This window comes from Microtus ochrogaster, chromosome 8 (assembly GCF_000317375.1).
Source record: "Microtus ochrogaster isolate Prairie Vole_2 chromosome 8, MicOch1.0, whole genome shotgun sequence".
In the NCBI taxonomy this organism is placed as follows: domain Eukaryota; kingdom Metazoa; phylum Chordata; class Mammalia; order Rodentia; family Cricetidae; genus Microtus; species Microtus ochrogaster.
Window position 1 is genome coordinate 68,405,013 of NC_022015.1, and position 15,991 is coordinate 68,421,003.

The 15,991-nt window shown below is 42.0% G+C and overlaps 1 protein-coding gene across 1 annotated transcript in view; it reads right to left on the reverse strand.

Annotated features, from left to right (window-relative positions):
* Positions 1-662: 662 nt before the first annotated feature.
* Blnk (B cell linker) overlaps positions 663-15,991 on the reverse strand; it is a 64,183-nt gene continuing 48,854 nt past the window's right edge. Inside the window, exons 11-17 of the mRNA XM_005352266.2 lie at positions 15,615-15,657; positions 12,284-12,368; positions 11,203-11,234; positions 9,671-9,747; positions 8,474-8,557; positions 6,627-6,782; positions 663-983 (exon numbers count right to left, since the gene is read on the reverse strand). Of these exons, the coding sequence (XP_005352323.1) occupies positions 864-983; positions 6,627-6,782; positions 8,474-8,557; positions 9,671-9,747; positions 11,203-11,234; positions 12,284-12,368; positions 15,615-15,657 (597 nt within the window). The 3' untranslated portion in view covers positions 663-863. The remainder of the gene's footprint in view (positions 984-6,626; positions 6,783-8,473; positions 8,558-9,670; positions 9,748-11,202; positions 11,235-12,283; positions 12,369-15,614; positions 15,658-15,991) is intronic.

Below are 15,991 nucleotides of genomic sequence, written 5' to 3' on the forward strand. Positions count from 1 at the left end.
GTTATTTGCAGATGATATGATAGTATACATAAGTGACCCCAAAAACTCTACCAAAGAACTCCTACAGCTGATAAGCACCTTTAGTATTGTGGCAGGATACAAGATCATCTCATTTTCAAACTCATATGAAGTTTAGGCTGTGTCTAACAGATGCTCAGATCAAAGAGGGAAGGATGATTTTTTTAAAATCACAGCTAATAACACAGTCTAGCAGAAGAGTGAGAAAGTTTGTTCCTGTATACCTCTGCTGTGGTTGGAAGGCACACATAGAAAGATCTGTTCCACCCCTACCCCTTTGTCTGCCACTCATTACCTTTAACACTTTACACATTGTCAATTTAACTAAAGCTGGGCGGGTAGCACACACTCTAATCTGTGAGTTCAAGCCAGCCTGGTCTACAGAGAGTTCCAGGATAGCCAGAGCTACATAGTGAGACCCTGTCTAAAAAAGTTTAACAAGATATTTGTCAAGCATCAGCAATGAACAGTCTGACGACATTCAGGTACAGTGGTTGCTGTAAGGGCCTAAGTTCCCAGAAGCTTTGTATCCAAGACTATAATTTTCTTAGTTTAAAAATACACTGTTGTTTTCTTACATGACTGAAAATTCATTACACCTGTCACTTTTAAATACATTTATTTGGAGAATATTAGTAGCATAATAACTGAACCTCCCCAACTATTACTTCATCGGGTCAGGCACTAGAAAAGCTCATGTGAGCATCTTATGAAGGAGTGGAATTTACTGCCTCGGTGGCTTCGTTCATCTCTCTTATTGCTGGCTTTTCATATCCAGAAGATGAAGTTTTCTCAAAAGAAGAAATGGAGCAATGTCTGGAACAGCAGTATTGATGTCTGCGTCTTTAGGAAACCTTCACGGGATATTTCAGTCTTGTGGAATCCTTTGTGTTATTCTGACTGTCAATCAGAACCAGGGGGTTGTGCTGATGGTTCTTGATGATGTCCACCACACTTCCAAAGTACTGGGGAAGAAGAACATGGGATAATTAGCAGGGAAGGAAACCATGGGTGAACCAGCGTCTGTTTATGCTATGTCCATGCTCTGTGCCTCTCATCTCGCGTTCCCAAGCTGTTCACAGTGACTGGGTCTCAACTGATATCCTGCCCATAAGTGTCCATCTAGTTTAACAAAGGCTGGACCCTGCAGAATGGTAGGCTCTGGACATTCCTGTGTTTAGTAAGACCAATGCCACATGGACAGCTTCAGTTAGAATACCTACTTAGACAAGTTACCTCACCGATTAGGATGCAATGTTTTTAAAATGTTTTGCTCAATGATTTAAAATATTTGCTTCAGAGTTGGGTGTGGTCATGTGCCTTTGATCCTAGCACTCTGGAGGCAGAGACAGGATGATCCCTGAGTTCAGGCTAGCCTGGTGTACAGAGAGGATTCCAGAACAATCATGAAGAAATTCTGTCCTGAAATTAATTAAAAACAACTTCTTATTGTCAAACTTGGAACTGCCATGCGATAGACTCCTCTACATCCCTCACAAAACACAAACTATCTGTAATGTTGCACAAGTCTTGACAAAAATCCACGACCCAGGGCAGTGCTTCCTGACCTTCCTAATGCTGCGACCCTTTAATACAGTTCCTCATGTTGTACTGACCCCCAACCATAAAATTATTTTTATTGATACTTTATAACTGTAATTTTCAAATGCTGTGAATTGTAATATCAAAATCTGATATACAGGGTATCTGGTATGCAACCCCTGTGAAAGGGTCATTCACCCCCAAAAGGGTTGCGATCCACTGGTTGAGAACTACTGTGCTAAGGGTAAGGTTCCCACAGGGCCAGCATTGTTAAATTAGTGGGGCCTTTAAGAAGCAGGCCTCATTGGAAACCTTTGCTTCATTTTGGATGTGCTCTCGAGAGCATCATGGGACATGGTGCTTCCTCCCTTCCTGTGAATGATTTCACTCTGGCATGATGTACTGACTCACCTTGGGGTCCAAAACAGCAAGGCCAATCTACTATGGACTAATACCTTTGAAACTGAGCCAATACAAACTTTTTAATCTTTATAAGTTAGTTATGACAGGTACTTTTAATACAGTGATGGAAGCCAACTGAAAGACAATCGATATAGTAAGTTGCTCTTAGGATTTAGTACCAGGAAAACTGATGTCTTAGATACATTGACATTTTTGTTTTCTTTTCTGAACAAGAAAGGGAAGCTTTATGACCCCTCTTGTTTCTATCTATACTTGGCTGCTTGTGATGTAGAGCTAACTTGATGACAAATCAATAATGAAATTTCATGCTATACTCTCAACATACACATTAATCTTGCTATATTATAATAATATATAATAAGTCTTATTATAATAAGTCTATATTATAATAAGTCTTGATTTAAGGATGTCAAAAAGTTTGTTTTGAAAAACAATCAAAGTTTTAAATGAAAGAATAAAGAAATATAACACAGATCATAAAATAAAATGTGTTAAGTACACCAAAGTTCATAGTCATCAAGTAAGCGCACCTAGCATTTTAAAAGTAATTGGTCTGCAACAGTGCCACGGTTTAAATAATTAGTGTCCCTTGACTTTATTGTGTTCCCTAAACTCTTTAGTACAGATAGCCATTGGGTACAAAGCAATTTAAAAGTTTTATTGATTGTTTGGATGACTTCCAAGATCTACATATTGAATAAAAATAAATTCATAATACTGGACAACTTTCCAAATGAAATACAGTTGTGTTTAGATATCTGGGCATCTAAATGTCAGACTGTGGAGGAGAGGCAAGCGATAAAGACGTTCAAATGCTCTCACTTCCGTGCCCTCCTTCTCTGTAGTCACTGACAGTTTTGTAATTGCCAGTGGGATTCCTCTGTGAAAAAATGCCATGATACATTCATTTGGGGCAGGAAGGGGGGGGGGACACAGAATGTTGTCAAGCCGAATACAGTCAGAGCTTTGAAAAGGAAAGGGCTAGAAGATGAACAAACAAGTTCTTTGACGCTGGATTCTAAGTTTTAAAAAAATGTGTTCTGAACTTAAGAAACCCAGAGCGGGCTGGAGAGTGGCTTGGCAGTTAGGAGCACTGGCTGCTCTTCCAGAGGATCTAGGTTCAATTCCTAGCATTCTCATGGCATCTCACAACTGTCTGTAACTCCAGCTTCAGGGGACCTGACACCAATGGCAAAACAACAAGGCAGATAAAATAATAAATAATTAAAAAAAAAAGCCAGGCCATTGTGGCACATGCCTTTAATCCCAGCACTTGGGAGGCAGAAGCATGAGAATTGCTTTGAGTTCAAGGCCAGCCTGGCCTACAAAGTGAGTTCCAGGACAGCCTGGGCTACACAGAGAAACTGTGTCTTGAAAACTTGAAAAAAAAAAAAAAAAAAAAAAAAAAAAGAAAGAAAAAAGAAAATAAACACAGAAGACAGAAGAGGATTTGAGTTGAGTTGGAATTGAGATATAAAGTGGAGTTGAAGCACATTTGTGGTTAAATAAAAGATGAATTGGCAATCATTTAGTTGTTGCTTTCCCTCAGTTCTCTTTATTTATGTTCATATTAATTCAGTGTATTTGAGATGTCTACATATGTACAGAAAATAATTGGTACAGTAACTCAACATCTCATCAACAATAGAGTAGACATTAAAGTTATGAGATTACTGTACTGCATAAGCCAAAACAACTGCATGAAAAGCTAAACAATAAATTAACTAGCTATTTATTGACTCTCTATAATATATTGTACACAAATAGAAGTAGAGAAATGGGGAAGGGCCTGGGAGGAGTGGAAAAAGGGAAAACTATGGTTGAGGTGTAATATATGAGAGAAGTAAAAAAACTGAGAAACAATCTTTAAAAATATGTGCATAGTTGATATTAAAGAGCACAAATTTTCATTTTACCATTTTGTGTTCAGTGTACTGAAAACATAATTTTTTTCTTACAAATAATTTAAAGGAGTTTTTTTTAGTTGATTTTTAGCATTGCCAGACACCATTATCACACTACTACACATTTTAGTCAAGGGGATGGTTATTCTGAGACAGGAGCAAAAGTTCTGACCTGTAAGGACAAGAGGGTCTGAAGAATTCTTGTTAGCTAGTGTGACTTATTTTTCTAAAACTCTCAGCTTCTCTGAGAGTTCAAATTTCAGGACCAGTGATCAGGACAGCTCCCAGCTCCCCATTTCCAGGCATTCTGTAAGTGTGCTACACTTACAGAAATGAGACCACTCCTGCACTCTCCTGCCAGCATGGCCACCATCTCTAACACTCATTATGATGAAAGAACATTTCCAAAGAGGCTTTTAAGATAGAGTTCCCACAGGCAGAGACCTGTAAATAATGTTATCTTGACTCCTTCAACCATCCAACCCCCTTTCATTGCCAGTGAAAGAAACTCTAGTGACAAATGCCACAATACATTCAGTCTGTCTGTTTGGCACAGGGTGCTGTGAAGTCGGGTGCAATCGGAAACTAAAGCGCTAGGAAATGAAATAGAACAGTTATTTAACTTTGTTAAATGACAATGCAAGTCTGTTCTCAGATTCAAGAGTCTGTGTTTTCTAATTATTTGAGACTTCGTTTAAAAACACAAACTATAAAAACAAAACAAGACAAACAAAAGCTAAAATAAAACACATAAGGAAAACGTTGAATTGGATTTGGTAATGAATTTCCTGGATGTGACATGAAGAACACAGGTCCCAAAACTAAGATGCATCCATGAGACTATATCAGAGAACAACTAACAGTTAAAAGGGAACCCAAGTAAGGAGGCGAATGCTTTCATACATTCCCAGACTCAGAGCTGGGCAGTGGTGGCACACATTTTTAATCCCAGCATTTGGGAGGCAGAGTCAAGAGGATCTTTACGTTCATGGCCAGCCTGGTCAACAAAGTGGATTCCAGGACAGTCAGGGATACATAGAGAAACCCTGTCTCAAAAAATCAAAACCAAAACAAAATCAAAATCCCCAAACTCAAAAAACAGCAAAGACTGGAATATTTGATTAGAAAGTGTACAAAGAACCCGAATAAACAGTTCTGCATGGATGATATATAAGTGGCCAACAAACATGTGAAAAGATGCTGAGCAACGCTAGCCACCAGAGGAATGTGAATGAGGTACCATGAAACATCCATTAAGGTGGCTCTTATAACAAACAACCCAGAAAATAGCAAGTTACAGGTGTTGGTGGGATGTGAAGTTGAATGCTGTGTACTGTTAGTGGGGTTGTCACAGGGAGCTGTATGTCAAGCTGCACACCTAAACATGATTGAGATGGGCCTATGATAGTGTTCTGATATGTGTGTCTTAACCGCATTTTTTAGAGAACAAAATAAAAAATATGTAAAGGCTATTTGATTTGTTTTGCAAATGCCATTATTTTGCCTATAACCATTCAACCAACAATTGAATTTATTCATTTAGTGTCCATTAAAATAAGCCAGTTTAATCCAGTTCTGTAAAAGTAAATAAGACATAGTCACGGCTTCATCATTGGAGAAGACAGAAGCATAAGTGATTATGATTTAAAACAAACAGGACAGTTCGTGGATCACTGTTAGTGGAATCAGTATTTATCCCTAGTGCATAAACTAGCTTATTTGGAACCCATTCCCTATGGAGGGATACCTTGCTCTGAGTAGATACACTGGGGAGGGCCTTGGTCCTGCCTCAAGTGATGAGACAGACTTTGATGACTCCCCATGGGAGGCCTTATCCTCTCTGAGGAATGGGTGGAGGGTGGAGGGGGAAAGTGGGGGAAGACAGAGGGGAGGAGAAAGAGAGAACTGAGATTAGTATGTAAAATAAAAAAGACTGCTTTTAAAAAATAAAATAAAACAATGCTGAGTTTGTAAAGGGTGTGGCTCTCTCTGAAAGTATCTTCAAAGAATGTTTGTTTTCTTTCTTCCTTCTTTTTTCCTGCCTCTCTTCTTCTATTTTAAAAATTGAGGTAGAGCTCACTTTATAGCCCAAGCTGGACTTGAACTCATAATCTTCTAGCCTCAACCTTCCAAGTGTTGGCATGACTGGTAGGTGCCACCACACTCACTCTTAAATGTCTCTTCACTAGAGCCTTGCTTGTGCTATTTTCTCTGCTTAAACTGTCCTTCCACCTTTTCTTCCTTAGGTGTGGTCGCTTGAATAAGACTGACACCCACCGGTCCACACATTTGAATACTTAGTTATAAGGGAATGGCACTATTTGAGAAGGATTAGGAGGTGGGAACTTGTTGGAGGAGCTGTGTCACTGGCTTTAGGGATTCAAAAGCCCACACTAGATTCAGTGTTGCTCTCTTTGCCTGCAGACCGGGATATAGTTCTAGATGCCTCTCCAGTGCCACACTGTCACCATGCTCCCCACCACTTTTGTATCCTTTTCCTTTGCCTCTGCATCTAACAGAGCCTGGTGCCACTGTGTTCAAAACAGATGTAGAGCTCAGTTAAAAAGAAATTACCAGCCAGTCATGGTGGTACCTTCCTCAGGATCCCATACTTAGGAGGTTTATGAATTCAAGCCCAGCCTTGGCAGGAAGTTTTAAGTCCACCCAGACTACATATTACAACTCTGTCTCAAAATAAATGTAAGTAAATAAATAAATACAGAAAGAATAATTACTAACCTCTTCACCATTTTTCTTCTTTCCCAAAGCATATTGTTTGGTTGCTTCAATAAACCGTACAGGAATATTATATACTCGTTTATTAAAGAATGCGACTAGTGTATATGGTTGCTTAGAATCATGGCCAGAGCTCTTCCGAATAAGAAATGATCCGTCCTGTTTAAAGAGAGTAAAGCACAGTGATAATATTAGTTATATTTCTGTAAGCTAGAGACCAGTCTGTGAAGGATATTTATTGTTTTCAAATATTGATAATTTAGTTCCATGTTCTTATTACTGATTAGAATTTGTTTTATTATTTCTCAAGAATACTGTTCATAAAATGCTGTATGCAGACAAACTTGAGTGAAGTCAATGCCAGCGTTTAATGTGTTCCCTGAGAGATTATGCTTGTTGGGGTTTAGGAATATGTAAAAGGAAAAATGAGATCAAAACTAGGGTATTTTGAGTGAGGGCCCAAGTTTGCCAGTTCCCTTGAGTAAAAGTCTAACATACTCTGTGTGAAAGAACTGTAAGAAGCAAGTAGAAGCTGAGAATTCAAGTTTTTAGCTGAAGAAAACGCTCACCTCAACAGACTTATGTTAAAGTTGAAAACTGTAACAGAATATTCCAATTTGTATTAAGTATTTTATTAGAATAGTTTAGAATAATAAATTATAAAAAGGTATGAGTAAAACCTGCCCAAAAAGACAGATAGAAGAAATGCGATAAACGGTGATCAGCTTTAGGAAAGAATTTGGAGAAAAAGAAAAAACACATATCTATCTTAGAAACAAAGGAAGAAAATTTACAAGATTTCTGGGGACCAAGTGAACTCCAATAGAGACTTAATGTGTGACCCAAAGGAAGCCATGGGGACCACCATGACATTTAAAATGGAGTGCTACAGTCAGTCAGACGGTGACGACCACTGAAGGGAGGCAGGAGGTTTTGACAGGACTCAGAAGATCACAGCTGACTGTCCTGGGTCCGGAGGGTGTGGAGTCGGGGCTCCCTGAAACAGCCGTAGTGATGGCAAGACTCACTCGACTCTAGATGGCCCTGCAACCAGTTCCGCCATGGCCCAGGATCAGCCCTTCCCCTAGTGGACTAGCCAAGGAGGTATAGGGATTGGTTCAAAATATAAGCCTCAGTGCTGTGATTGCTATCAAGGCAAAGCTGTGATTGGCCCATACAAACAGGTTGTAACTGGTTCAAAACACACCTCTCCCCTACCCTGTCTCTCCAGTATCACACTCTCTGGTGGACAGCATTGTGCCCCCCCCTTGGCAAAAATGTGGTCATTTTTTCCCCATAAGTAGTGTAGGCTGGACAGGAAAGAAGCAAAAACTGAGGAACGCCTCAGCTTGTTGGACACGGCCTTAGAAAGCCTGGGCTACCCACAATTTCCCTCTAGGCAGAGCAAAGGAACCCTCGCCAGCTCACTGATGACATTTTGACAGGGATTCGGGCTTTAAAAACCGGGAGAGCAGAGGAAGTGACAAGGGAACTTTAATCTTGCATTGTCGCATCTGTACCCAATGTTGAGTTCTCAAAAATAAACACTTGGGTCCCATGAGTTGGTTCAAAATAGCCTGTCACCCTCACTCCAAGGTGGGGCTCCTGCAGCAGGCTCCTCCAGGTCTTCCCCCAAACCTCCCCTGCCTCCCACTTCTCTCCATTGTTTGAGGGGCAGTGGACCCCACAGAGCCTTGAGATTAAAGGTAAAAAGGCAGAAGATGGAAGAATAAGGTGGGTGATCCCGAGAGAGGAGAAAGTGCAGGGACTAGACCTGGGCCTACACCCCTGCAATGACTTAGTTAGATTTATGATGAGTTCCACAGTGTAGGATCTCTAGATGCACAAACCTTGTTGGATCTGTGCAGGGCCTCTTCAGCAGACTTGCGGTCACAGGCGCCAGCATACCAGGGCTTACCGTGAAGTTCAGCCTCCTGTGAGACAGGCATTGTGGAACATGAGTTGGTCCTCAAGGTAATTTAGGTGAGGCGCTTAAATGACTGGTTTTGCAAAAACCAAATCAGGAACAATAATCTGCAACTCGTTTTGTTAAAATGAGTTTTGTGTTTCCTTTGGTCAACTGCAAGGTTTACATGGACTCACTAGGCCCTTGGACCACTTTTCCTCCTGAATGAATTACATACACTTTTCTCATGGTTTTCTTATTCTTGATGCTTTATAGAGGGCTTCATAATTTCGGTGTGTGTGTTCATATGCTCATATGGCTTGCATGCACACACACACACACACACACACACACACACACATGCAAGCAGGGGTGCACGTGAGCCAGACATCACCATTTGGTGTTGCTCCCCCAGGAGCCGTCCACTTTGTTTTGGAGTTAGCATCTCTCACTGGACACAGAGATGAAGCTGGGCTAGCTGGCCAGCCCACCCCAGGGCTCTACTGTTTCTGTCACAAGCACACAGCATCACATCCCTTTTTCATTTCGTCTTCTTTTGTTCTGTTTGTTGGTTCTGGGGATGGATTTCAAATCCTCACACTTGCACAGCAAGCTCTTTACCAACCTAACTCTTTCCCCAGCGCCCAATGGCCGGAGTTTCAGTTATATTATCTTGCTTGATTATGATGAATAAGGATATTTATTCGCTTATCACCTTCACATTTTGCATAAGCTCAGAGAGACTTATTCACGGACACACAGGGCCCTTTCTATGTTTTTTTTCCATATTGTTCTGCTTGATATAGGCATTAACATCATAAGACTCCACAGGTCTATTCTGAGGAAATTATAAAGCTTAAATTAAAATTATGTGAGAGGAATAACAACAAAAACAACACATTCTCTCACTAGTTTAAAGAGGCACGAATTGTTTTTCAGGGTACCCAGAATAGACATGAGAAAAAATGGAACAAGGTTTTTCTTCACCTCTGAAAAAAAACAGAATATTCTATAGCCATCAGAGCAACTCGGTTGAAAGCCAGACTCCATCCTGAGCCTTACTCCACTCATCTTCTCAGAAGAGAAGCCCTTTATCAAGGTTAACTTGGAACAGTTCGATGACATCATGATCATGGCATACCTGGTCTGCAAAAGTGGGATTAGATGAAAAGCTAGGTAATGGTCCATCTGCAGCTGGGCTTCCCACTTCTGGAAACCCTAAAAGAGATTTGAGAATTTCATGAGTCTTTCCTATCTCCCACACAGTTAGTTAGAGTGCCCATGCCTCATTGCTGAGCTAGCACTGTGGACCATACACAGAGCTGAAAAATCCTTAGACAATGCTGCTCAGAGGCGGCCTTAGGACCCCTCGAAATCCCCAAGATCATTCCAGATGTTTAAGAGGTCTTTACTTTTTGGCAAATACCAATCTTTGAAAAATCCAGGTTTTCTTCTTGTCTTTCAAGAAGGAAAGTATAGCAACTGACTGTTGGCTCTAGACATTTATAAGTTCTGTCGGGTTGGACCTGGTAATGCAGGCTGTAATGCCAGCTACTATGAAACTGAGGCAGGAGAATCACAAGTTTAAGGCCAGCCTGGGCTACACAGTAGGACCCTCTCTCAGAAGTAAGTCTGACTATAAAACACATGAAATAGAGAAAACACTCTGTTGCTTTCTTCCTCCCCTCTCTTCCTTCGTTCCTTCGTTCCTTCCGTCTTTCCTCCCCCTTCCTCTCCCTTCCCTCCCTTCCTTCCTTCCTTCCTTCCTTCCTTCCTCTCATTCTTGTGTGCCAGATATGGATCTAGGCATTTATTTAAAATAAACCAAAAGTGTAACTAAGAACTAAAAAAAAAAAAAACTTGTGTAGCAAAAATGCAAATGTTTATTTGTAAATGACAATTATTCTGTTTGAGTGGTCAATCTGGATTAATTTGAAATATGTTCCAAATTTCACATAGCATTTTCCTTTTTTGTTTCACCCCCTGTATTGAGTTGAAAGAAAATTAAAGGTGGGGTAGTTTCATTCTGAGAGCCTGACTTACCTGACTCATAAGTGTGTATATTAAAGACTGAATTTTTCACTGTGCATGTGTGTATATGAATGTGAGGGGAGGGGCTGGGAGAGGACGTTGGTCCCTGGAACAAGAGATACAGGCTTTGTGGGTGCTGGGAACTGAACCCAACCTCTCACCCATCTCTCCAGATCTGATCGTCTGACTGCTCTATAAGGTGAAGTTTACCTTGGAAAAATTACCCAGATAATTATCATTCTCATTGTAGGGTACATTTTACAGATATTTGTGAGGTCCACTAAAGCATATTTCAGATTTAAATGAAATACCTATCATTTACTGAGAATGTTCTTGGTGCCAAGCACTGTTCTAGATATTTCCCATGTTTTGTTTTACTTAATTTGATTTTGAAAATAGATGTATTATAATTTTTTAAGTGATGATGGCTGATAAGTAAATGTTCAACCAATACTAAATATTAGAAATATTTACCTTTCAAAATAACTCTACAAAATCAGTATCTTTGGCCCCATTTTACAGCTAGGGAGATGAATGAGAGAAGACACGGGGGCTGCATGGTGGAGGTGACAGGACCATTGGCTCCCACGCCCGCCCCTGACCTCCACCTGGGGTTGGCCGTCATGATTTCATTGCACTTACTTGGCAGAGGAACAGGCTTTTGATGGACAGGTCTGAAAAGAAGACATGCAGGGTAAGTAAAAGGCAGAGGAATGTGAGAGGAGGTTTCTCTTCTGCCCGCCAGTTCCCGAATAATCACTCTGAGGCTTAATATTAATTATTAATAAACTGCGTGACCTATTAGCTCCGGCTTATTATTAATTAGATCTTACAATTTAAATTAACCCATTTCTATCAATCTCTATTTGGGGCTTTGTACCACACAGTTTGCTTCCTCAGTGGCTTCTGGCACCTACCTGACTCCACCTTCTTTCCCCTTCTATCTCTGCTTGAATTGCTTGCTTGCCTGGGTATATTCTGCCTGACTATTGGCCAAACCAGCTTTATCAACCAATGGTAATAAAACATATTCACGGCATACAAAGGGGCATCATCAGAGCACAATGCAAAATCTGAAGAATATACACCAAAGGTTAACAAGATCTAAAGATGGGAGGGCAACAAAACCTTTGGAAAAGCAAGATTTTTTTCCCCCTTAACTTTGAAAAAGGGGGAGCCTTAACTGAAGTGTTATATTTTAGATGAGACAAATAACTTGAAGAATGGGTCTCTGAAATTCTTAGTTTCTTAAGTTGCTAACGCCTTTCCAGATTTAATTAAGAAGTTCTGTGTGACCTTGTAATGCAATGAATTTCCATAGCAACAAGAAGAAACTTGTTTTTAAAGGGAAAGAGCTAGCTCATGATCTATTATTCCTGCACTCTGGAGGCTGAGGCAGGAGTTAAAGGGCATCCTGGCTACATATATAAGGAAGGCAATGCATACATAGCCAGGCAAGCTAGGGTTACAGAGTGAGACCCTGTCTTTAAAATATATATAGAATAAAGGGTTAGGAGAAGTGGGTGTGTCCTGTTGTTTTAGAAAACCTGAGTTCAGCTTCCAGTGTCTGCAATGGACAGTTCATAACCATGTAACTCCAGCTCCAGGGAATCTGATGCCCTTTTCACACACAGGCAACATATACTCACAGATAGACATAAAAACAAAATCAAAATAAAAAATATTCTTAAAAGAAAGAATGAGTAAGTGGAAGGATTCTTACTTCTGCGTGGGAGGAAACACTGGTGACTGTACAGCATCTTGTCTGTGACTAGACCCTCGGTGGCGTTCAGCAGGGACAGGCTTTTCTAGATTAAAAGAGGTCTCATATTAGTATTACAGTGAAATATCTGTCCCCATCCCCAAATCCAGCCACATCAGCTGTGTAGGACCCTCTTTGACCAGATGTTTTGGAATACCCTGTCTTCTAAGGTGTTCTCAGTCTGTGTACTTGCCACTCCTTGGTGTGTGTACTCTTAGGACCGTGACTTCCTGTTGGCAGTGTTACCATGCCGGTACCTCTGCACCCCTTCTGCACCTGAAGACAGAAGCCCTGGGTACTGGACTGTAAGTATCTGAGCAGGTGGGTGTCAGGAGATGAACAGCTTAACATCCCTCTGCATCTCCCTTTCTCTTATCCCTTCAGGTGTTAGCACACAATTGTGTGTCTCTTGGCCGTGAGAGGTAGGATAAGTGACTTATTGCTGAGGAGAGGTAAAACCTCAGAATTTATAATGATCTACTTCTTTTGAAAAATCAACTGAATCAAAGTCCAGGTTACCCATGAATGTTGATTCCACTTGGATCTCAACATGTTCAGGAGGGAGGGTAGGAAATAGGCTTAACCACAGAGTCTAAGAAATTTCTGTTGAAGCCCACAGAGAACTTTCCTACTGAGACATTTAAAAAAGACAAAAGCATCTAATCTACATGGGAAGTAGAAAAAGACAAGATCTCCAGATCTTCTGAGTACACTGGGAGCGTGGGGATCGTGGCAGAGGGCAAAAGGGGAACGGGGAGGAAGGGAGAGGAGCAGAGAAAAATATATAGCTCACTAAAAACAGCAACAACAAAGAAAAGACAGAAGCTGCAGAGATTTCAAAGGAACCGAAGCACTGACTGGCGTGCTGGAAGTGGTCAGCCCTCGGGTCCTGCCATCAGCCAGCCTTGAACTCTAAAGGTATTTCAAATGTGTGGCGGGTTACTTTGAGCTGTCATGCTAACTTTGTGCACAGTTCTTTAAAACTCAGAAATTCCCAAGGGAGCGCAATGCCTCTCCATTAGGTTCCAGCAGCCTTAAGCGTTGGCCATGCTGTGTTGTCTCTAGACTCTGTTAGCTAGGGCCTTAAGCATTGACCAGGCTGTGTTGTCTCTAGACTCTGTTAGCCAGGGCCTTGCCATCTTGTAAAAGCCTCTTCCATTTTAGTGGAGCTGTGACAGGCAGCTCCCATAATTACAGTAATTTGGTTTCCAGAACTGTTAGGTCTCTTGGGCTGTCCTAATATCCAGAAATGAACTCATGCTGGACTACAGGGTTTCTGGCTGTTAGATAAAAGCCAGCATTCCTCAGGAACTTGGGAAACTGGTCCCTGTCTGAAAAGGATCATTTCCCTTACCTCAGGCAGAAAGGACATATGGTTACCTGTGGCGGCTATCGGGATACCAAAGTCCATGCTGGCCCTTGGGCTCCCTCAGTAGCACAAGGACCTATGACACATTTCAGAGTCAACTGGTTCCCTCCCCCAGCTGCTCATCCACCTTACAACCTGGCTATTCTCACTGTGAGCTCACCTACTCTCTGTAGCTAAACTCTGTTCTCTATCTCTTCTTATCTCAGTATCTCCACTAGTCCCTCCTGTTTTCCTAGTCCTGGCTCCCAGTCTCTCTCTCTCTCTCTCTCTCTCTCTCTCTCTCTCTCTCTCTCTCTCTCTCTCTCTCTGCTCTAGCCTCTTCCAGATGGCTCTGGCTGTTTTCTCTCCTGTCTACAATAAAAGCCTTAACCACATCATAGATCAGTCACGTCAGCCGTTTCTTCCTGCACCCACTCACACACCAGAACTCAAGCAGATTGTTTCTCTGGATTCCTGTCTTCCTACCCTAGGACCCCCAGTCATGAGAGATGTCTGTCCGTCATCTGATTCTTTAAATGACTACTCCCTGGTCCTTCCAACAATGGCCAAACAGCAGCTGAAAAAGGAAACTTTTCAACCTGCGCCCCAACTTGTAAGCAGGCCGTGGGCAGTGATTCCTACCGAGTTTGCCTCACCCAGCAAAGCCTTGCATGGTCTCAAGCTTCCTTGTCTGTCTTTCCTTCAGACTCATCTTTTACAGTCCTGAAGTCTCCTCCCCAGGGCAGAGATGGCTGCTCCCTCCCTTTGGATTTAAATGGCCCCTGCCTCTGTTTTTGGAAGGAGTCCAAAGGAAGGAGCAGCTTGCTTAACTCCTCCATGAAAGGCCTCGAGCAGCAGGGGGCAAGCCAGCAGCCCCTCCATCTTGGTTTTGGAGGCTCCAGAAGCCTTGAAGCTTGCTCAGAAGCTCTGCTGTGCTCTCTGCTTAGCAGGCTGGAGAGCCTGGAAGGATGGCGGGAGGCATGCGTGTCATGTCCAGGAACAGAAAAACGTTAAAGGGGAGGCAGAGAACCACAGAACAGGAGAGGAGGAGGAGGTGGAAGACAGAAACAGCTTGGGGAGAGAAAAGAAGACAGAAATAGAATGGCAGGGGGGACCTAATGGTGCTGTATGCATGTGTGCTCACTGTCCCATGACCCGGACGCCAGCGTGCTCGGTGCAGACGCTGACTTAGGACAGGGGGACCTAATAATGTTGTACGCGTGTGTGCTCACTGGCCCATGACCGGGACGCCAGCGTGCTCGGTGCAGACGCTGACTCAGGACATGGTGAAAGGACACGCACTGTGAATAAGCACAGGGTGCCTTCACGTGTGGAGACAGACGGACGGGGGCGGGACTTCAGGGTCTCTACGCTCTAAGTGTTGACGTCATGAACGAGTCATACTTTCTCTTTCCTGTCCCCGGTCATGTTTTTCAAATGCAAACTTTTTAAATGGGGTCATTATTTTAAAAAGCATGTTGTGTTGAGATATAGTGAAGTAAAGGCAGGGAAGTGTTTGGAGATGTACTAAGACTAGGGGCACTTGAACTTCGAAACCGTTCCAGCAGAACTTTTTTTAAATAAAGAGGGTTTTAAAAATTCATTACTTTGTCTGAGCTGTTCTCTAAGGATATACATAGTAGGTGGCTCTAAGGTCATACATAGTACCACTATGCTGCTTTCTAGCTGACTGTGCCTTCTGCGATAGACAAGTGGCAGGCAGGCTGTAGCCTTCTCCATAGACCTTGCTGGCTAAGCTCAGGCTTCCGAGCTAACTTTGTGACTTACTACTACAATGTAAAGCACTAATCATTCAGAATTGGCTTCATATTAACAATTGGCTCATAAACAATGAAAGAAATCCAGAATTAAGGTTTGATATGCAGATTATTCATTAAAAAATACTTTTAAAGTGCACGCAGCCTTCAGAATAAATGTACTTACCTTCACAAACTTTTGATGCATTCTGTGAAGAGGCAAGTGGAGTCTACGATAAGGAGAAAAGGACAAAGACCTTCAACACAGCAGAATGTGGAGCTCAAAGTCAGAGCAATATTAAATACGCTGGGAGAGACCTGATGCAGTTGCTGTAAATCGTTACAACATAGCTATAGTGGTTTCCATTCACTGAAAACTGGATGGGTGTGTCTTATGGAGGGGCAGCACATTTCACTGTGGGGACATCATAATCTGTCAACAGTGTTGATGGACACTATGATCCCCAGCAGCTGCCGGGCAGCAATGCTTGTGCTGTGGGCATCGGGCATCTGACTTTGGTCACATGGTCCCACCTTCTATGTATCTTAAGTGACAGTCACTGT